The 23,559-nt window shown below is 38.1% G+C and overlaps 2 protein-coding genes across 2 annotated transcripts in view; both read right to left on the bottom strand.

Annotated features, from left to right (window-relative positions):
- The window catches only part of LOC127987724 (gastrula zinc finger protein XlCGF49.1-like), a 198,857-nt gene that overhangs the window by 129,615 nt on the left and 45,683 nt on the right, over window positions 1–23,559 (bottom strand). The gene's annotated exons all lie outside the window — the stretch shown is intronic.
- LOC127987695 (GRIP and coiled-coil domain-containing protein 2-like) lies at window positions 904–20,106 on the bottom strand. Its single transcript, XM_052590054.1, has 6 exons — window positions 19,897–20,106; window positions 12,667–13,350; window positions 9,400–10,026; window positions 8,582–9,208; window positions 6,642–8,168; window positions 904–3,204 (listed from the first exon to the last, which is right to left on the bottom strand). Exons 1-6 carry the CDS (start codon window positions 19,910–19,912, stop codon window positions 1,337–1,339), a joined length of 5,349 nt encoding a protein of 1,782 aa, XP_052446014.1. The 5' UTR covers window positions 19,913–20,106; the 3' UTR covers window positions 904–1,336.

The raw sequence follows: 23,559 nt of genomic DNA on the forward strand, positions 1-23,559 counted from the left end.
GTAATTTAAAAGTGTCATTGTGATCACTGTTAGATTGAATCCAAAGTCAGAAATATTAGATCCACTTTATGCAAATATCAAGCAAAAAATATGTCGGTCTCGGTTTTCATGAAGTGGGGCAATAACAATTGTGCAAGTACAGTCTGGCACTTCTGTTTTACAGACTGTAAGTAAGTTTTCATATTTAAAGAATTTGCCACTGATGATATAAACGCAAGTTTTGAGCAGTGTAGAGTAGCACTTGTTAATTGTAATTTCTACAATCACAAATGCAGATATGGTTTTATGTTTACAGCATGATATGCAATGTAATGCTTAAAAAGACAGAATAAGTCAGAATAAGTATTGTATTAGATGTATATTTTGCCTCTGTAAATCTAATTCCATATTCTCTTTTTTTTTTTTTCTAACTTATACATTCACATACACTAATTCACTTTGCACTACATGGTTAATACTTTTTATATATTTTATTATTACTATTACTCTTTTTCTTTCTGTAAATACATATGTGCACTATTTGTAAGCAGCCCAGCTGCAACTGCTTTGGCAATACAAATGTACAGTTTTTGTCATGCCAATAAAGCTCACCTAAATTGAAAATTTAAATTGAAATAAGTCATTATAATCAGTAACTATGTCCCCACTGGATGCAGCAAATGCCTCCTTAATAATGGGTTTTATTGATTTACACACCCTTGAGGTATTCAGCCAATCACAAAGCACTGGATAGCTGGCCAATCAGAGCACACCTTGCTTTTCAGAACAATGAGCTTTGTAAAAAATGTATGCTTGTCAGAAGACAGGACATAGAGGAAAAATAATAATGTTCAGTATTTTGAAATTAATGAATTAGGGTCAAACACTACCAGACATTTAAGTTGTACCGATCACAACAAACTTGCGCCATGTGGTTGAGACGCATGAGAAATGAAAACGTTGTAAAATCGGCTGAATATATCAAACATGTTAGATATCCTTAGACTGGATGGAATCCGAAGTCTAAAGCAAGAAAAAAAAAAGGGTGTCTGTAACCATCATACACACTTTCCCTGGTATGTAAGTCAACGTAACACATTTTTGAAAATAAGATTGATACTCGTGCTAACAACTCATTTTTGGCCTGAAGAGTCTGAAACATGTTTAGTGAGTCAGCCCTCTTTTTCACCAGGGAGGTCAAATATTTCCCTGGCTTACTGTCCAAGTTTAAATCCCCTCACACATTCAGTTTCCATTTTAAAACTATCGGTTGATTGATCATTTATCGGTCAGTATGTTGCAACCTTGTTATCAGTATTGATATTTACTCCTCTATATACAGTATATTAAACATATTTCACATGACATGACATGACCATTTATCTTTCAGTTCATTTCTTAACCTTTTCATTTCATATAGTTGTTCAAGTCTTTCCTTGAGCTCCTGAACTTGTTGTTCTTTTCCCTTTCTTAAATGTATCAAATCTTTTTCTTGTTTTCTGGCTTCATCTTGATGTTTCTTCATCACCTTCTCTATTTGTTCTTCATATTTCTGTTTCATTTCATCACACTCTCTTTCTTCTCTGTCTATTCTTTCTCTCTCCTCTCTTTCTCTTCTCTTGATCTCCTCCTCATGCTCTTGTTTCAGATCTTCTATCATTTTCTCCCATCTCTTTCTCTTCTCCACTCGTCTCTCTTCATCCTCTCGTTTCCTTCTCCTCCACTCCTCTTTTCTCTCTTGCTCCAGCTGCTTATAATGTCTCTCCATTTCATTTATATTCTCTTTATATTCTCTTTCTCTCTGTTCTTTCTCCCTCTTCAGTTTCTCTCTCTCCTCCTCTATCATCTGTTCTTCTTCTTCTCTGTTGTTTTCAAATTTCTTCTTTATCTTCTCCAGTTCTTCTTCTTTTTTTCTCAGTTGTTTCTTGTGTCTCTCTTTTGTCTCTCTTTCCTCTTCCTCTCGTTCTCTCATCTGTCTGTTCTTCTCTTCTTCCCATTCTCTCTGCTGTTGTTTAATTTCCTCTTGAGCCTCTTTGTCACTTTCAGCCTCTTTTATTTTTCTCTCCCATTCCTCTCTCTCTTTCTCTTCTTGTTCCTTCCTCATTTGTTCCTCGAAATCTCTCTTTTTTATTTCCTCTTCCTGTTTTTTTCTTAACATTGTCATGATGTTTTCATGATCATTTTTCATATTTTCTTGATCTTGTTTATATTCTTCTTCTCTCTTTCCAACTTCTTCTTCTTTTTCTTTTATCTGTTTTTCATACTGTATTCTCTGATTTTCCATCTCTCTCTTCATCTCCTCTATTATTTGATCATATTCAGCTCTTTGTTTTTTTTCCTCTTCTTCTGATCGTCTCTGATCCTCCATCATCTCTAGTTTCTCCTGATCTGATTTTTCTTTCTCCTCAAACTCTCTCCTGAGTGTTTCCTCTTGTTCTCTGAACTTGTTCTTCAGTCTCTCACTTTCCTCATCTTTCCTTTGTTTCTTCTCTTCCAGTCTCTCTCCAATGTTTCTAATTTCCATGTCATATTTGGCTTTAAATTTTTCAATTTGAAACAGATTTTTTCTTTTATTCTCTTCTAGCATTTCCATTCTCTGTTGAGTGGAGATCACTCCCTTTTCAAACATCTCATTAGTGAAATGTTGGCCCTGATTGGACTTAATCTCTTCTATCATATTTAACAGATGAATAACTTGTGTCTGATCTTGTGCTTCTTTGTTGTTAAAAGCCAGGAATCTGTTTCCACAATCTCTCATCAGTGTCTTGAGTTCAGCATTTTTACATTTGTCTGCATATTGCTCTATTGTTTGTCCTTTCAGATTATCTCCTCTTGTGAGGAGAACAATGCAGAAATCTGCTGCTTTTGAGCCAAAGATCATCTTGATCATGTCTAAAGTGTCTCCCTCCTCTGCAGTGATTTTTCCCACACTCAGCACAATGATGAAGGCATGTGGTCCAGGTGCTGACAGTGAAAAACACTTCATTATTTCTTCCTGCACTTGTTCTTTTGTCAGTGTTGTGTCAAAGAGTCCTGGAGTATCAATAACAGATACTGACTGACCATCAACTTCACCAACTCCCTTCTGACAAACAGTGGTCACCAAACGGGAACTGGCTTCACTGTGAAACTCATCCTTTCTGAGGATAGTGTTTCCTGTTGCAGACTTTCCACTTCCTGTCCTCCCAAACAGCAAGATTCTCAAACATGATGAATCTTCATCATCTGAAAATGACAAAATAAATGAGATATTAGGAATTGATGAGTGTTAAATGAGTGGTAACTATTTGCAGAAGTAAATCTGTGTGTGTTGGTAAAACTGTATTACATTTCCTGTTTTTTTTATAGTAATAAATAAATAAATACATTTATAGATTAAAATTGTATATATAAAAAAGCAAATCTTCTCTGCTCCATTATGGTGTAACATAGCTGTAACACATCAGTGCATCTCGTCTGCAATACAACAAGCTGCTGCACACTAATTCAAGACCTTTTTAAGCCAATAGGTTCTCACATGCTCCAGAGGGCGTTTAAAGGCTCACAAAGCCACCTCTTGGTTATTATATTGAGCTATTTCTCATATTTTGTTGATGAGCTTAAGTGGCCAAGCACACACAGAATAATGTAAAAATTGCCATCCTGACGAGTATCCTCATGAGCACAATCGGTTTTGTCGTAAGTAAATGTAAATGTTTAGAAAGAAAACGCATGTGTATAAGTCCATGCATTAGGACTTGTGAGAGCAAAGTAGCGTAAGGGGCCTTTTTGCATGCACAAGCTCTTTATTTCAAACATAGATTTGCAGCAAGCACGCTCATTATAGATTATTCATAGATGTACACTAAAGGTCACAATACAATACAATTCACAATACAATACAAAATGGAGTCTTCCAAGTTCTTCCGCTTCTTTAAAAGTGGAAAAGAAAGGAAATATTGGGTCCATTCAATCGTGAGACATATAGAGGAAGGAGAGTTCCCCCTCCTTCTTAAAACAACTATTTCAAGTGATTTTGCTATGAATGGAAGGATAGAGATCTTTAGCTCTCTATAAGTTAAGTGTTTAATGTAGTTTTTTTACACTAGCCTGCTTGAATGCAGTGGGAAAAGTGCTTGCAGTGGGGAAAATGTTGATGATGTGTGTCAATGCTGGTAAGAGTGTAGGAGAGATTGTTTAGAGAAGGTGTGAAGGGGAGGGGTCTAGTGGGCATGTTGTAGGATGGCTGGAGAGGAGAAGTTTAGATACTTCTGCCTCTGTAAGGGGACAGAAGGAGAAGAGGGAAGTTTTAGGTGTGGATGTGGTTGGTTTAAGTACTTGTGTGTGTGGAACTGAGAACTGACTGCTGATTGTTCTAGTTTTGTTTGTGAAGAATGTGGGGAAATCATCAGCTGTTATAAAAGTGGTGGGAGGTGGTGGAAGGGGACAAAGTAGAGAACAGAATGTTTTGAAGAGGGAAGAGCCATTTTCTCTCTGCTGCCCTGAGTTTAGACTGATGCTAACAAAGAACATTGGATAACCAGGGGTTAGAAGGGGCAGCTCATACTGGCCTAGAGAAGAGAGGACAAAAATCATCTAGACAAGAAGTTAGAGCATAACATGTTAGTTTCTGCATTCACATCAAGAGATGAGATTTTGAAGGTGAGCAAAGAAAGGTAGACACAACAGAGGAAAGATGGGAGCGTGAAAGGGTGTAGGTTTAATCTGAAAGTAACAGGTAGAAGGGTTGGTGGCACACAGGTAGGAAGATGTAGGTTACATATTATGAAGAAATAGTAAGAGATGTGTAGGGGTTTGTTGTCTGCAATACAATCGTGTGTGTAAATTAAGTCAGGCTGGTTGCCTGAATTGTGAGTGCTTGTAGGGGTAAGCATTAAACTTAACTTAACTTAACTCAACTTAAACTGGAAGTGAATGGAATTCTGCTACACAAGGGTTGTCCAGATGAATGTTTAAGTAACCAAAGACTAAAAATGGACAGCCATCCTCCGGGAATGAGGACAGCAGCCCATCCAGCTCCTCTAGGACAGTTCCTAGTTGACCAGTAGGACACCATGCTGGAAAATGGATCCCAGGCGGCCATGGTAGAGTAGGGGGCTCTAGAGGACATGGCAGAACAGGTAGCTCAGGGAGCAATGGCAGATTAGACAGTTCAGGAGGCCACGGCAAAGCAGGGAACTCAGAACCACTCAGTCTGGCCACTTCAGCTGAGAATTGGAGGCCTCCATAGGCCAAACTCTGGGACTGGAACCCTCTCTGGGCTAAAGTCGGGGACAGAAGCCCTCAATGGGCTAAACTCGGGCATAGGAGCCCTCACTGGGCTTAACTCTGGGACAAGAACCCTTACTGGGCTTACCTTGGGGACAGGAGCCCTCACTGGGATTAACTTGGGGAATGGAGCATGTGGAAGCCAGTGTAAGGACCTGAGAACTAGTGAGATATGCTCAGATTTTTCTGGTTCTAGTCAGAATCCTGGCAGCAGCATTCCGGATGAGCTGCAGCTGTCTAATGGTCTTCTTTGGGAAGGCCGGTGAGGAGACCATTGCAATAGTCAACTCTGCTGGTGATAAAGGCATGAACAAGTTTCTCCAAGTCTTGACTGGAAACAAAACATCTAATTCTTGCTATGTTTTTTTTTAGATGATGGTATGCTGATTTAGTTACTGCTTACTGTGACTACTGAAACTAAGGTCTGTCTCTAGAATCACATCAAGATTCCAGACTTTAGTTGTTAGAGTCAGTGTATGCATTCACCTTGAGAACTTCATCTTTATTTCCAAATGCAATGACTTCAGTTTTCTGCTTGTTTAACTGAAGAAAGCTTTGGCACATCCAACTGTTAATTTCGTCAATGCAATAGCAGAGGGAGTGAACAACAGGTAGGCTTGTGTGAGCCGCAGCCAGTGGGCTTAATATCAGGGCGGCTGGCAGGCTTAACTGTTGAACAGCAGGTGGGCTTGTGGGAGCCATAGCCACTGGGCTGAAGAGAGCTGCAGCCAGCAGGTTTGAATGTGGAACTGCCAGCGGAAGGGTTCCAGATCAGGTTCGGTGGCTCTCCAGACACTGGATGAGCGCTTCCTTCGAGTCAGGGTTGGTGGTGTCTGAGAACTCCATTCGTAGATAGTACGTCATCCCGAGCCGGAAAAGAGTAAAAAAAAATGTCCCCATCTAGGGAGCTGGCGAGGGCGAGCGGCAGGAATGCTATCACATGGATGATAGGGTCGGGGCTCGCCTGAGCCATGGCAATGAACCTTGATCATTCTTCCATTTGGGTGGTGAGAAACGGATGGGAAAAAAAGTGATTTCAAACAATCACTTCTTATTCTGCAGGATCTATCTGCCACTTTTGACACTTAATCATCAGATGCTTCTGTCTACACACTCCTCACCAGGCATCACAGGGATTCCACTAAGCTGGTTTTAAACCTATCTTACTGGTATCCAAAATGCGTCATCTGGTCTCTGGGGTTCCTCAAGGATCAGTCCTTGGACCCCTCTCCTCTTCTACATATACACTACATCACTGGGTTCCATCATACCTTATACAGGCACATGGCCTCTCCTAACATTGCTATGCTAATGACATGCAGCTATTCTTATTATTCTTATTTATTTATTTTGCACATTGATTTCAAAATTAGCTGGTTATGGTTTTGACTTACTGTTTATGTGTTGAACCTCAGGAGTTTCCATATTAAGTTCATTAAATGTATGCATTTCAGTCTCCTCTTCTTCTCTTCTTTGTCTTTCCTGTTGTTTCTGTTTCTCCCATTCCTTTCGTTCTCTCTTCAGATCCTCTCGTATCTTTCTCTCTTGTGCCTCTATATATTTAATATCTATTTTATATTGATCTTCAGCATTTATATATTCCTGTTCTCTTCTCTTTGTCTCTTTGTCATGATTTTGTCTTTCTTTCTCCATCATTTTCTTCATTCTTTTTCTCTCTTCTTCATATTTGATCTGAAGATCTTTTTTCTCTCTGTATCTTCTTTCTCTCTCTCGTTTCAGTTTCTGATAATATTCATCCCATGTTTCCTTTTCTATCTTTCTTCTTCTCTCATCCACTTCTTCTCTTCTATTTCTTTCTTCTTCATGATTTCGTCTTTCTTCATCCATCATCATCTTCATTCTCTCTTTCTCTTCTTTGTATTTGGACAGAAAAACATCTTTTTCTCTTTGCATTCTCTCTTCTACCAATTTAATTTTCTGATTACATTCATCCCATGTTGCCTGCTCTTTATTTCTCCATTTCTCCTCCTCTTCTTCTCTTCTTTGTCTTTCCTGTTGTTTCTGTTTCTCCCATTCCTCTCGTTCTCTCTTCAGCTCCTCTCGTATCTTTTTCTCTTGTTCCTCTCTTTCTTTGATGTCTCTTTTATATCGTTCTTCTCTCTCAATAAATTCTTCTTCTATTCTCTTTCTCTCTTTCTCATGATTCTGTCTTTTTTCCTCTATCTTCATCTTCATCTTCTTTTTCTCTTCTTCATGTCTGTTTATCAGTTCTTCTCTTTCTCTGATCACTTGCTCCACTTTCTCCATCAGTATGTTCTTCTGTTGTTCTTGTTTTTCTCTCTCCATCTCTCTGAACATCTTACACGAGTAGTAACTCCCTCCGTTTGTCTTCACCATGTTGTCTATCTTCTGCAGTAGATCAGTCACCTGTGTTCGGTCTCTAGTCTCTTTATTATTGAACACATGATATCTGTTTTCACACACACCAATCAGCTGTTTTAAAGCAGATCCAGATTTCCCCAGATACTGTTCAATGGTTTTGTCATTCAGATCATCTCCTCTGGTGAAGAGCACCATCGTGTACTTTAAAGAGTTTTCACCAAACGTCTCTTGGATGATCTTCACTGATTTTTCCTCCTCTTGAGTGAATCGTTGTCCTAAATTAAGCACAATGATGAACACATGTGGTCCAGGCAGGATCATGGGGATGCAGTTTCTCATTTCTCTCTGGGTTTCTTTATTACTGAGTTCAGTATCAAACAGTCCTGGAGTGTCGATCACAGTAATGTGTCTGCTGTTGATTTCAGCTGTCTTTTTCTGACACTCTTTAGTTATAGACTCATGAGCTGCTTCAGCTTTAAACATGACACTTCCTAAGATGGTGTTTCCAGTTGAACTCTTGCCAACTCCAGTTTTTCCCAGCAACACAATCCTTAGTTCATATTCTTTGTCTCTTGAATCTAAAGATGAATCAAATTAAAATTAAAAACAATATTAAATTTCAAGTGGAAGTTGTCAAGTATCCAGTTTGTCAAAGAATATTATGTGTAATTTATACTAAAAAGCTTTGTGTCCTGATCATAATTTTTTTTCTCCCAATTATGCATATAACATTGTTTTCTATCAAATTAAATTTAAACTTAAATTAAATGTATTAAATTTATGCACTTAGCAGACGCTTTAATCCAAAGCGACTTACAGTGCATTCAGGCTATCAATTTTTGCATATCATGTGTTTCCAGGGAATCGAACCCCCAACCTTGTGCTTGACAGTGCAGTGCTCTACCACTTGAGCTACAGAAACACACCTGTGCAGACTTTAGCAATTATGAATAGTGTTTTTTTTTTAATCAGTGCATTTTTTTATCATTACCTTGTGATTGAAACCATGTTTCTAAAGGATACATTCTCCTTTTAATTTCTTCAAATTTCAGTACTTTTTCCATCTGTGTCTCCATCAATGTATCTGTGGAGAAACAATCGCCACTATTTTCTTCAACCATCTGCTTTAATTTCTCCATCAACACAGATGCTTGTGTGTTTGGACCAATGAAATGATGTCGTCCTCCAAATCTCTCAATGACAGACTGTGTTTCTTCATTGAGTTCTGCTGTCTGATGCTCTGAATTCTGCTTTACGAGGATCATGATGTGTTTGTTGACTCTTGAGCTGAATATCCTCTGGATCCTCTCAGTTTCTGATTTGTCTTCATCAGTAATTGGAGCATCAGGAATGATGAGGATGAACACATGAACTCCAGGATGACAGAGAGACACACAGCGGTGAGTCTGACGCATCACTTCCTCCTCTGAGAGCTGAGTGTTGAACAGAGCTGGAAGCTCCACCAGACTGACCAGACGTCCATCAAGCTCCACGTCTCTCCTCACACACTCTGAGCTCAGCTCTGATCTGCTCTCGCTCTGCTTCAGGATCAGGTTTGATATGAAGGATATTAATTCTCTGTTACTGCCACACACAACCAGATTCAGCCTCACACCCTCTGAAAAACAAAGGAATCAACTAGTTTAACAATGTGATTTTAAATTTGATCAGTGCTGCATCTGTATCATGTTGGAATAATGGTAATCATCACTGCACTGTAATTTTTCCAACTAGTAAAATCCTTTCACGTCTTTTATGCCTATTTATAAAAAATATTCTTTATTCAGAGAAATATATGAATCCACTCACCCAGTGTCTTGATCTTCTTCTGTAACTCTTTGACTTCATTATCTCTGACTCTCAGTTTCTCCTCTAGTTCATGTCTGACTCTCTTCTCTGGAGCGCTTATGTGCATCTGAAGAGAGTAGGGTTCAGTCTTCATGCTGTCAATACGATCAAACAGGTCTGATATTTTTTCTGAGATTCTCTGGTCCTTTAACCCCATCACACTGTACCAGCTCCCATAGAGACTGTTATAGACTCTGACACTTTGGTCAAGTTCGGTAATGAAAAGCACCATGAAGTGCTCATTAGAGTTAAGTATTCCTTTAATCTTCTCCATTTCGGCTCTGTCTTCATTATTAAGTGGACAGACAGGAGAAACGAGGATGAAAAGATGAACTCCAGGATCACAAAGAGACAGACAGTGGAGAGTCTCCTGCATCACTTCCTGTTCTGAGAGACGAGTGAGAGCTGGAAGTTCTATAACACTGATCTGCCGTCCATGAATCTTGCCCTCTTTCTTCACACACACTTTACTCATCTCTTTCTGAGATTTAATTGTTATCCCTCTAAACATTTTAGACACAGAGTTCTTGAGTGTTGGATTATTGCCACACAGCACAATGTTCAGCTTTGTTTTTACAGTAGTTGTCACTGAAATCAAGATTTAGAGACAGTAGACTCAGATCAGTTTTGGTACCAAATGAACACTTCCTTAACAACAAAAATATTAGGTAACACTTTATATTAACTTTCATCAATGAATCATTAGCAAACAGTATATAATACTTAACATATTATTAGTTCATATATATTCACATATCTACAATTAATGTGCTTGTTAATGTATTAAACATTAACTAATAATTAAAATCTAATGTAAATTAAATTAAAAAGATCATCAAACTTCTACTTTATATGATCATGCACATTGTGAAAATCTACAAATTATTTAAATAGATTTCATACAATTATTTAAAGCTTCTGTTAATGCACAACACCTCTGCTGCGGTTGAGGAATGATATATGAGTATGGTTAGGGTCAGTTAGGGTCAATTCCGTTCATACAAATCAAAACTTTTAGCTGAAATATCCACAGAATAATAATTAATCAAATAAAATATGAGCGTGCAGTTCAATCAGATGCACATGAAAGTTGTGTTCGTTACTATAGCAATTGCAGAGTATTCTTTCATAATCATCCTAGGTCCAATTTGTGTAATATCAAAATAAAGTGATGCATGATAAAGACATCCAGCACTCTGATGCTGATGCTGTTGATTCCCAAAATAACAATTGTGTAATTATTGTCAGTTAAATATACTAAAAACAAACTTTTAGGAGTTATGAATATCAGTCCCTCCATGATTTAGCGATTGCTGAATTTATCACAAAATCAAGCAAATGCCACAATTTTTGCAAAAGCTTGCAAATTTTCATAATGGCCGCTGATTTCTGGCAGATTTTGGGCTTAGATGCCCCCCTTGACGTCATCGCTAAGCGCATTCAGTCAAAAATGGTTGTTTCTCAGTTCCAAAAATGGAATTAACAGCCTTGTATTCTCATCATGACCGATTGACAAGAGCTAGATTGGATAAACAAACTGAAAGCAGAAAACCAAGTGGAACAAATCTGTGCTACTCGTTTGGGCTACACAGCGCAGACCGTTTATCTGCTTAGGCCGAAGCCCATTATATACTGCGTTACTGTTATACACAGCCTGGGAGATACAGTGAAGAAAGCAGTAGAATTCACCACAGAATCAATAATCTTGTGAGAAGCTTTCAAATTCGGTGCTGAATTTCTTTAAAGCTGATATCAGAACAAACACCATTAATGTGGAAACCAGGAAAACATTGCTAAATAAACACAAATCACCACCACTATTTACCTTGGATTTAACATAGTAAAACTACAGGAACAACTTGTGGCAGAAATGGTTTGAGTGATTCCCAACACTTCAAAGCTTTAAGTATTACCAAATTTGAAAGTTATTTTTAATGTGAAAATATTTGTTCATCCTTCATAGGTTGCCCCCATCTATAAAACTAAAGTTTCGTAATGTAGGTATCATGGAATCACCAGCGCCACCAGCCAAACCCACCTTCCTACACCCATTAACAATCACATGATTACTAATTGCGAACACCTGAATCCACATACCGCATCATTCAATACACTTACCAGGGTCATTCATCAGCTAGTCTCAAGGTTACACGCTACTCAAAGTAGATCCCTTGCCAACCTGTCAGCCTGTCGATCCCGGAATCTTCAGCTATCTATTGCTTATTTGGTGAAAATCAGATAAACCCTCTAGGACAAGTCTGGAAAATTATGTTTTTTCATAGATTTTAAAATATTGGTGATCATGAGCCAAGGAATCAGCATAATTTTGTGTAAACTATATATTTTTTAAGTTGCTAGTACAAAGAGGTTGCTAGTATAAAAATATATAAAGGGTTTGAGTAAGAGGCTCAAACTTGCAATGGTTAATGTTGTAACTCTTCTCTAACTGTATACTAACTTTCATAACCTTCCCACAAGGGGTTATATAGGCTACCAAAGAATTTATGAGGAGAAGAAGAAAAATACCTTATGTGCTTGGCCCCTAAATATAGCTGCAAGCAGCAATTAACAACAGAAATAGAATGAGGATATAAGCATGGCAGGGAGGATCAGACCAAAGACAAAGAGAAATTTGGTGAAAACTGGACGAACAGATTAGGAGGAGTTTGAAAAAGTATGTATTCAATGGAAATAAAAATGGCGTACAGGAAGTTCAGCTGATTATGGAGCAATGGATCATTTTGGAGAATTCTAAATGGTAGGAAAATGTTCATGATGGAAAATGACACATGATGCAGTCGAATCGGCTTAAGTGGGAATCAGAGGGAAAAACATATTTTGTTTCTAGTCCTTCTAGTGACACTAGAGTGATTGAGTTAGAGACTCCAAATTTGATATGGTTACACCTGAGCCTGTCCTCTGTATGTGTCCCCAATTTCATAACTTTCGTGCTAGCAGTTCGATGGGCTGCCGTAGACTTCTACAGTCAAGTTAAGTCAAGTCAAATTTATGAAGTCTGTATCCAGATGCATACTTTGTCTTTTTGTTTAAAAATATCTTATTTGTTAATTTAGTTTAGTTTGTTTGTTTATTTGTTTATTTCTCATTTATAAAAATATTAGAAGCTTTGTTAAAACAGATTACAAAATTGCAAATTAACCATTAAACGACATCATTCATAGGAAAACTCTTAGAGGCATTATTCTAAAAAAAAGAATTTTGACAAACCTCCTCCATCATTTGCTGTTTGTGTGCTTTCATTGGGTTCAGAATCATCTTTGTCGTCTCCTCTGATTGAACCTCCTGATCTGCTCAGATCTCCATCCACTGATGATCCATCGTCCTCATGCATGTCACAGATGAGAAATTCTTTGTGCTCTTTCTTGAGTATCTCCTCTATTCTTCTGAACAACTCAGATCGCCATCCTGGGTTTGTTGTATCAAAGTGTAGATTTCCTCCTCCACACTCCTTTATTAAATCATGAATAACATTTTTCCATATCACAGAAGTCATTTTGGATGTGTGCGGCTCTTCATCAGTCGTCAGCACTATAGTGTGTTTCATGGCCTGGTAACTGAAGTGGTTCAGCACACATTTCACTCTGTGTTTGTCATTCTCACTGAAGTCTTTATACTGCAGTACGATTACAAACACATGAGGTCCTGGAGCAGACAGAGACACACACTCTCTCACTCCCTGAGTGATCTGATGCTGCGAGAGATTTGGCTCGAGCAGGTGAGTGTTGATGACTGTGATGTGTCTCCCCTCCACCTCTCCGCTGATTTTCATACTGTGCTGCTGAAAATAGAATGGAGCTTCTCTGTTAAACACTTCTGTACCCACTGTAATGTTTCCCACTCGGCTGTTTTCTGATCCATTCTTTCCAATCAGCACAATCCTCAGATCATCCACTGAAAAAGTGTATGGACAGAAACAAAGAAAAAACACACACATTAAGTTTTTATGTTTTATAGGGACATTCTATAGATGTGATGATATTAAAGTGAACCTTATGTTGTGGAGACCACACAGACATACATTCTTCATAGGTGTAATGGTTTTTCTACTGAACAAACTGTACTTTATATTTCCCCTAAGCCAGGGGTTTTCAACCTGTGGGACACCTTTAAATGGAAAAAACGTCTGCATGTAATAACCTAGAACACTGTCTAAGACTTGATGGCTGTTCTGTCAATTCTTCGTCATCAGTTAGGAACTTAGGTGTGTTGTTTGATAGCAATGCTTCCTTTGAAAAACATGTTTATAGCTTTTGTAAAAACACATTTTTAAATATTAAAAGTATATCAAAATGATGACCTATGCTCTCAATGTCAAATGCAGAAATGTTAATCCATGCATTTATGACTTCAAGGTTAGATTATTGTAATGCTTTATTGGGTGGTTGTTCTGCACGCTTAGTAAACAAACTACAGCTAGTCCAAAATGCAGCAGCAAGAGTTCTTACTAGAACTAGGAAGTATGACCATATTAGCCCGGTCCTGTCAACACTTCACTAGCTCCCTATCAAATATTGTATAGATTTCAAATTCTTGCTTATTACTTATAAAGCCTTGAATGGTTTAGCACCTCAGTATTTGAATGAACTTGTTACGCTCCACTCGCATTTGGTTTTCATTGATCTGTGCACATTGGAGTACTGAGCACGTGTTGGTTGTTGTGCTCATTATCTTCTCTCTGTCTCTAGTTTACTTACTCTGCTCGCAGGTTGCTGTGATTGGCCGATTAAGGCATTAAGGTGCCGCTTGAGAGTCAATTGAAGGCTACCCAGCTGGTTAAATAGTGGCGTGTTCATTCATGCTTTTTCTCCGGAGCGAATCGAGCTCTTTGTAGCTAAATGAGTTTTCTGTAATGAAGGGAGTTTTTGTGTACATTTCTGTCCGTGAATTGAGCTGTGTGCTATATGCTTTGTTTTTTTGTTTTTTTTGTTGTGCTCTAACATGGGCGAGATTAGTTTGATGTGTTGTTTACCTTCTCATTTGCTCAGAGATATTGGTTAAAAAGTGACATTTTGGGAAGAGAACGCAGGTTAGTATATCGCGATATACACTGCACCCATACAAGATGATTGTTTAGACACACCAGGTAAGAAGTGAGCGCCATCCCTTGTATTTCTGCTTTTGTTAGGTAGTTTAGTTAGGGTGCCGGATGCACCGAAGATTTCGGTTTCTGTTCTACATCTTTGTTTTGGTTAGATTAGGTTTAGATTAAGGATTGTTTTGTTATATTTTGTTCTTTCCTTTGGCGCCGCTTTTGTTCTTTATCCATTTATTGTTTGTTTTTTTTTGTTTTTTTGCTTACATTATCACATTGTACAAAGCTCAGCTTGTACACATGTTGTTTTGACTGGGTCCAGTGGCCTTTCGGCTTGTTGTGAATGTCTGTCATGTCTGTCATTCTTCCACCATACCCCCACCTTCAGAAGTATGTTAATATATAAATGTTGCGGTACATGCCCTAGACCTTTTCAAGTTCGTAACAGAGCTCTTGTTACATTATAGCTATCTCTTTAACATGGCTTACACATAACACACTAATATATTTCTAATATTCAAATCTGTTAAAGGATTGTTAGGCTGCAACCGGATCCGGGGAAACTTCCCATAGCACACAATGTACTTGTTACATCATTAGAAGAATGGTGTAACGATACAAACTTCCTAATCATCGGGAAGAAGGAGGCGGGAACCGGCGCACAATCAAAATACTTTAATAATTCAAAAATAAACAAAACAGCGCGTCAGCCCCTCACGGTGACTGACGCGCACAAATAAAAGCCAAAACATAAAATATTGTCCAGGCCTGGTCCTCTCTCGTCCTTCACTATAGTCGCTCCAGTTTTATATCCTTCCATCTCCTACGTGGGACTCGATACTGGCGGTGGGGCGCAGGTGTAGCTCATCTCCAATCACTACACCTGGCCTCACTCCTCGTTCCCACGCCTCTCGGCCCCGCCCCACTCGCCACAAATGGTATCTAGGATTATATTAGTCTGTTATTAGTCCATTCTTATTCTGAGGTCACCATAGCCACTGGATGCAGTCCATGTCCAGATGGCGGATCAAAACCTAGAGATGACCTCTACAGTCCTGAATGTCAGCGGAGACCAGGACAATTAGATGAGTCCCAGAGACAGTTCCCCAGCGAACACCTTGTCTCGGACAGAAACAGATGAATCCTCTGCACAATCTGACTTTGTTGCATCCTAGAATTAAACTGCTGGTTTCGTCTGGCTAGAGGAGAACGGCACACTATTTCCCCCTTTAATACTGTAAAGCTGCTTTGACACAATTTGTAAACAGTAAACAGTGTTGAGCAAGTTACTCTGAAAATGTAATCAAACTACTGATTACTGATTACTCCTTTTTAAATTAGTAGTTAGTTACATTACCAGTTACATTATTATTATTTTTTTAATCTGGAACTTCCCTTCAAAGTACTGTATACAGAGTTACTGTCTGATTTTACTAATATAATGTATAAATTAGTGTAGCGGTGTAGAAACACACCTGCTACATAAACGCCAATGAGATATCAGCTATGACAGACCAGAATTTTATTTATTTATTTATTTATGATAACTTATGTCAACCATTTCCATATTATGAAGACATTATACGTTCATTAGACTTGTGATTTAGCCAAAAAGCTTTATAAAATATATAGTTCAGTCATGAAACTCTAGATAGCGCTAGCTTTCTGGGTGTTAACAAAACTGATGATATTCAGAGAGTTGGCAAAAGCTGATTGGTTCATGCTGCATATGCAGCCAATGACTGCAAGGCATTCACTTGAGATTCCTTGTTCCACCAAGACCAAATTAACCAAAGAGTTGTCATCATTGAACTGGTTTTATGGTTTATGAAAAACAGTGTCCGCCTTCATTTGATGAAAAAAGAGCATCTTGGACATTTTGAGAGGACAGGGCAGGACGTAGCCAGAATATTTTCATAGTGGTGGTCCATCTGGTGTTGCAGAATCTGTTTTAAGGGGAGTTTGAGCAGGAAATAAGTAGACTCAGCACAGCCTTTAAGTAATTTCCTTGATCTGGTTGCCATGAAAACCTTACGTGCTTACTGTTGCTCTATATTGTCATATAATGAATACTTGAATGCAAAGAGAGGGGTACTATTATAGAAAAGCTAAAATGTTATTTAAATGGTAACTAAATAAACAACTGCTCATCCCCAGAAAATGAACTGTCAAGATATGCCTGTGATTTGTTAAATCAGTCATCAGGTTCATGCTGGTTCAAGCTGGAGTTGGTCCATTAACAAGTCTGTCTTTGATAATTGTTTGAAAGACTTGATGCTTGTTAGTTTGTGTCATAACGATAGTGAAACAGAAATATGTTGTTCCATTAAACTTTTGTATTGCATCATGGACAATAATCTGCAAGAGTCTTAAATTTCTAGATTTTTTTTTAAAATAGTGTTTTAGATTCTGCTGCGAGAGTCTTCAAAGATTGCCTCTGAGTGTGGGAGCCATTGCCCATCAGTTGCACTTCCTGTCATGGCAACCACTATCCTGTGTGTGTAGGCAGCACACAATTCTCCAGATCCTCCTGAAACAACAGTGCCACTGCTGCTCCCTCCAAGGTGGTGGCTTCCTTCCGATTGCCTTTCATGGCCATGGAAGCTGTCCCTGAACTCTCTGCCTGATGTTACCTCTCTGTGCTCTCTATTCCAATTTTGCTTGCTCCAGCATGGTGGTCTTTTGCTTGGCCTGATTCACCATGGTGGTTTACAGTTCCACCTAATCCAGCAAACCTATCACGTCATCACAATTTCCCCATCCAGCCAGGCACATCAGGCCGTCCCAAGCCCTGGGCACGAATTTAGCCTAATGCATTTCACATAGACTGCTAGTTTCACTTTCACTTTCACTTTAAATAAAATTGTGTATGCTTGTCACTTTTAAATAAATGTTGTTGACAGTGCATTCCCCTGTAATATATATATACACACAATTTGGATTTAATCCAAATTATGCATATGCTAAGTGAGCAATCAAGATCATGCAACAGAAGAGCCCTCTCTCTCTCTTTTCTTACCAGCAAGTAACTAGGAAGTTTAGCTCTATTTACGTGGTCAATTTTAAATATTTTGAAAAAATATTTGTAAATGCATTTGGCTCAAATTGAGGACGTTGAATTCAAATCATTTTATCAGAGTGTAATAATCTGGTGAACTATGATAATAATATGTATTTGAAGCAAAAATGTTGCAGCATATTGAACTGCAATAATTGAATAAAAGGGAGTTTTTGCATTTTAATGCATTGTATTTTCAAGGATTGCATTTTGCAAAAAGTAAACATTGCACAGAAGTTAACATTATTTTTAGATCATTATTATTATTAGCAGTATTGGGCGTAACACATTACAAGTAATGTGAGTCACGTAATCAGATTATTTTTTCAAGTAACTTACTTTTACATTTTCAAGAAAATATCTGAGTTACTTTTTCAAAAAAGTAACACCAGTTACTTTGTTTTGCCATTTATTGACTGACAAGTCTCCTGTCCCCATATCGGGAGAAATCGGCAGTACAGAAGCATTGTGGGCTGTGTGAACATGATGTATTTCTAGAGTAACCGTGAATTAAATTTATTCATTCTTAATATTTTTGTATTAAAGCAATACTGTAATAATGCATTGCTTTCAAAAGTAACTTTTCCCCAACACCGATTATTAGATTAACCCAAAGTCAATTTCCAAGATATTTTGTTTGTTTAAAAACATCACCTACAATATTTAACGGTCCATTTGGACCATTTGATTTTGTTTTACAAATTCACTTTTAAAAATGCAGTGGTTCAAATTCAGCTGAATATTCAACTTTATAAATCTGGGAACTGCAGGAATAGCAGAAGTGAACAGACTGCTATTCTAATACCAAAGGTGGAATTTTTAAGTATGAGATTTAAATGAAGGGTTTGAGCTAGTACAATCACGTGTACATTTTCTTCACAAATAAATGTGCATACTTTAACCGCGCAGTAGCCTATATGAATGCAAACTGATGCGCAGCACAACACACGCCTCCACACGGGGCTTTGCTGGAGATTGTGCTGGCTTCTCGACTCGGGATTTGTTTGAAGAGCACCTGCAGTCCGTGTGTGGGACACGGTACAGAAACAGCAAGAGCTCACTGTGATTTCACATACAGTCCGCTGAACTGATCCGCGTTCAACACACAAACACAACATCTGTTCCTTATTTCAAATCATCCAGTGCATTGAGTTGTTAAATCCAGTAGCAAAACATTTGAACATACCCTATAGCCTACTTTTCTTATGTTAAAAGATAGTAGGCTATCACATTTTAAATTTAAAATCACTGACAGAAACAGCCGGCTCTCGTGCCATTTCTTTTGCATTTAAGTAAACTTGTGTATAGCCTACTTTTCCTGGCTTTAACCCTAGCCAAAAAAGCCATGTGTGTACTGTGCCACGCAGTAGACTTTATATGCGCATTTATGGTGAAATCAGTATATTTGCATTACACTCAGCGCGTGGGAACTCGTCTCGCTCTGCATCTGCACCAACGCTTCGCCAAACCGCTTCCGCCTGCAGGGGGATGCTTTACCTGCAGAGGGGGGCACCGCATACGCACTGCAAACCCGTTTATTTCCATTCAGTGACCCACTTTTATTGTTTGTTTGTTTGTTTACCGAGAGGGACAATAATGGCGTTGCAGAGGGACACAACACATTGTGAAGTAAACTACAAAAGATATCCCGATCAAGGAGTGAGTTTGTGTTGATGCGTTTGCGTCATTATAAGCTCAAATTAAAATTAATTTATTGGTCTTCTGCGTTTTGTTTCTTCTTATTAACATTAATTACTAAAACTGAAACTCAAAATAAATAAAAACAAGCTAAAGCTAACAAAATTACTAATGAACTGAAATGTAGCAATTTTGAAAAAAGACGAAGATAAATAAATGAAAATAATAGCGTTGGTCTAGATAACCGATTTGATGTGTCTTTTGCAAGTTTTTATATTTATAAATATGTATGTGAGATCTAGCCTTTTACAGGTTATTAGTTTGTTCCTGGTATTCAAGAATGCATTTAAACAATCATTTAATAAAAAGAAGTAGACCGTTGCCAGAAATTACTGAGGAGACGTTGATGCATAATGCTTCCTTGATTCCTGAACCTGATGCTATCGCAAAACCAACGCCTTGAAATCAAAATCAAAAAGAAAAATAATGAAAGGCGAGAACTTCCTCGAGGTCTTGCCCTTTAATCGGACCGCGACTTCAGCCGAGGGAGCTTTTTCTCGTAGCGTTATAAAATACATTTTTACATGGTCACAAAAACTAGGAGACCGTATTCTTCCAGTCAATTTCACTATATTTAAAAGTAAACTATTGCCTACTGTTGGCCAGTGTTTCATAAATACTTCATAAATGATTGAGAAAGGATTCTTACCTGACCCTGACGCCATCTCAACACCTTCACCTTGAAATCAAAATCGAAAGAAAACCAGTCACAGAAGAGAGACCCTCACGTGCCCCACCTCCAGAGGCTGAAGAAGAGAAAAAAACATTTGATTGAATCAAGTATGCAGCTTGTAATTATGTATTCTAGTTCTGTCCGTAAAGTCCATTATTATTTTATTTTCCTCTTTTAAACCAGAAGTGAAAAACGGAAGACGCAGGTTCTTCTTTAGCTGTTTTGACCAGTGGTTCGTGAGGTAAAGAAGATGACACGCGAACAAAATGCTGAGTTTTGACACCTGTTTAATTCTACCCCAATCCCAAGTAGTCTAACATTTAAGTAACATACATGCAAAATGCCCATTCTAGTGTAAAAACAGGAGAATGGGCAAATACATGCCATCCAATCAAATCAGCTCATCCTTTGAAGACAAAACTGACTGCCTTCATACAAACAGCGTGAATATGAGTAGACTATAGCTTTAGCAAATCGAACAGCTGTTCAACATATCTTTTAATGCATATATATATATATATATATATATATATGGTAATTTAGTAATTGGTAGTCTGACTTCCAGGTTGTTCCAGCCTTGATGCCTATTTTTCCCACACAGCACATGTGGGTCTTTCTTCATAAATGAAACAATATAGCTGATTTTATAATTTAGGAAGGGAATTATATCTCCTGCTAAAGGATTTTGCTGTGTGTACATGAAAAAACATAAGTTTTCTAAAGCATGCGCTCCCTAAAAAGCTGTCACACGTCTTAGCTGACCGCGATCTCACCAAGTTTCTTTATAATCAATGAACCTCTCTATACTGCACAATTAATCTTTCACTTACATCGTTATAATAAGATGGTTCTCAAGCTTGCAGAACTGAGAACTGGACACAAACTCCAGCGTTTATGCGTTGACTGGATTCTAACTTAAACGCCTCTTATTGGTCATTGCATTCAATAAACCAACAGAAATCTCTGTGATTGGCTGCAGCGCTCAACGCTGTAAAAACGTGTTGTAAATTTAAATGTTACGCTCTCCTGAGCGCAAAAACAAATACACTCTGGGTAGTTTGCCAGATCTGTATTATTATTACATCTTCAACTGAAGGTGTTCACTCCTGTAAAACCAGACCTGAAGGGGTTATATTTGGAGGTCCTTGGCATCAAACTGTTGGGAAGCCCGTTCTCTATCTCTCATAGCTAAACACAAAGACATAGCAGCTTTATCAATAAAATAGTTTAAGGAAAACTAGTCATACACAAACAATTCACATTCACATCCACTATCTTCAGCTATCTCTTGAAAGGTCAAATTGAGCTTTAATCCAGTTGATCATTTTGTTGTTTTGTCTTCTTGATCTCACGAGACAGACTAGCTCTTGCTGTTTTGAGAGCTGTCCTATCTCCTGATCTAAATGCATCATCCAGTCCGTGAACTTCAGCGGTCATGGACATGGCTTCGGGTTGGTTCCTGAGGTGCTGGTCTTGGTGACTGTCACATCATCTGTGCTCTGTTGATGTATCAGTCACTGTCTGGATGTACTCTTGCAAGTCTGTAAGTGGCCGCCTGTCTGAACATGTCCTGCGGTGCTGAGATAGCATCGTCTGGCTATACTGTGGTCTGCTTTTGAACCGGTTTGCCAAGTTGAAGCAGTGGTTGTTTGCTGGATGAGCATAACAGAGATGTTGATGGATCTGCATCCGCTCGGTAGCAGGTTATCCTGTGTAGTGTGCAGAGAGAGTCCTGGGGGAAAACAACAACACAAAGAGTGTGCGGTTTATCTCAGAAGCACGTGGAAAGTTGTGTTCGCTACTATTACAACAATTTCAGAATCATAATCGGTTCAATCGATCAATATTCAAGTGATACATGATTAAGACAGCCATTGCTCTGATGATGCTGAAGTGGATCCAAACTGTAATTGTCTGTTGAACAAACTAACTGCTGTTGTCAAATGGGAACCTACAGACAACGTCTCTTTGGGTTAAAGTGTTTACAGATGAATTTATCTGTTTTTCAGCTGGTAAAATACTGTAAAATAACCTGATCTATGATGATTTTAAACCAGTGAACCACATAAACATTTGAAAAGCAACGTTTTCTTTAAAAAAAAAGAGCTTTGTGTAACAGGTATGGAAAGTAATGTTCATTTCATATGTAGAATTACACAAAAACTGTTCAAGATGTATACCTGGATATGTCTGTCGTTGTGTGCACTTTCCCCATTAAATTTCTGATGGCAAAATTGGTTTTAATTTCCTGTCTTTGCACCTCCTCTTCCCTTTCGGCGCTGTGGAGAGGTGGGTTTTAATTGGCTCTGATCAATCCAATTTCATCTTTGCTTTAAAAATCACTTTTATACTTTTATACTCTATTTAAGTCATATATTATTTTACATGCATATTTGATTATTTCTATATTTTCACTTAGTTTAATCAGTTTTCTGTGGATCAATGCACTTGAAGCACGCGCTAATTGTGTTGCACTTGACATTCATTTAACAGAAAAGACAGGGGCGAAAACACACTGTAAAAGACTTGTGTACTGTAATTTGTTTTTTAGATTAAGTACCGTAATCACGACTGTGCTGAAATCTACTAGTTTCCCACTAAAACCTGCCATGTCTTTGCTTAACATACTCTCACGTGGAAACACTGGAGAGAAAGCTCTGACTTATCCTATGTGATCCCTGTATACTTTACAGAATAATGTAGAAGTAAACTAATGAAGTAATTAAGATATGAATGAGAAATATTGTTTAAAAACGTGCTTAACGGCTGAACGATATTTAATTGATGATACACTTCAGTTTTAGTTCAAGCATATTAATAACATTGTCAAGTTCATTTGTACAACAACTTGTTTTTTATTTTCATCCTGTAACCTACTGTGATTGTTACAGGTCTCTGCACTAGTGTTGATGACGCTGATAAGGTTTCTGACAGATATCAGTTTTGCCTTTGTCTTACTGAATGTGGTACCCCGTCAGCTTTAACATGTCCGTTGGCTCTTTTGATTACTGCCAGTTTAAGTTCTGACTGTTATGTAAAATGAAAAATAATATTTTAATGTGTAAATAAGGGGTGGAATCATAGTGATGATGATTTGCTCCCAACACAGAAGTGCAATGTGAGAGTTTAATGTCCTGTTTCTGTATAAATGAAAAGGGAAGTCAGGACAAAGTGGTTATGAAGATATTTAGAAAGGAACTGTACGTGTGTATCACCAAATACAAGAGTAGTGTAGAAACACTATTTTTAAACAACTGAAAGCGAAGCAACCTCGGGTCTTGTGAATTGGATAAGGAAAGAAGAGAGTGCTGCGTCATTGGAAATCTTGGACAGTTCGTCGAAACTGTTGAACAATAGCGCTCACACACAGAGTGATTTGAATATTCCCTGCATGTGAACCCTTTTGGAGAGTTGTGTCTACTTCCTCAGTATGACGAGCGCGATACCTTTCACTCCGCTGCACGAGGCTGAATCCAGCTTCTTATTCACATGCATTTGGCTAAAATGCATTTCTATATAAATACTGTAATTAGTAGTATCTTCCCACTGTCCTTTCTGATATCATCTCATAAAAGATGATCTTGTGTTGTAACCAGTGGTGGAGATGTCCAAAATTCACTGTGTGGAGTCTAGCTTGGA

The sequence above is a fragment of the Carassius gibelio genome, chromosome B22 (assembly GCF_023724105.1).
Source record: "Carassius gibelio isolate Cgi1373 ecotype wild population from Czech Republic chromosome B22, carGib1.2-hapl.c, whole genome shotgun sequence".
NCBI lineage: Eukaryota > Metazoa > Chordata > Actinopteri > Cypriniformes > Cyprinidae > Carassius > Carassius gibelio.

Excerpts from the sequence above, each read along its gene's own strand:
- LOC127987695 (XM_052590054.1), bottom strand. Across the intron at positions 10,027-12,666 it reads AACAGCAAATGATGGAGGAG|TGACAACTACTGTAAAAACA; the intron begins GTTTGTCAAAAT and ends TCTTGATTTCAG. Across the intron at positions 8,169-8,581 it reads AACATGGTTTCAATCACAAG|ATTCAAGAGACAAAGAATAT; the intron begins GTAATGATAAAA and ends ATTCATCTTTAG.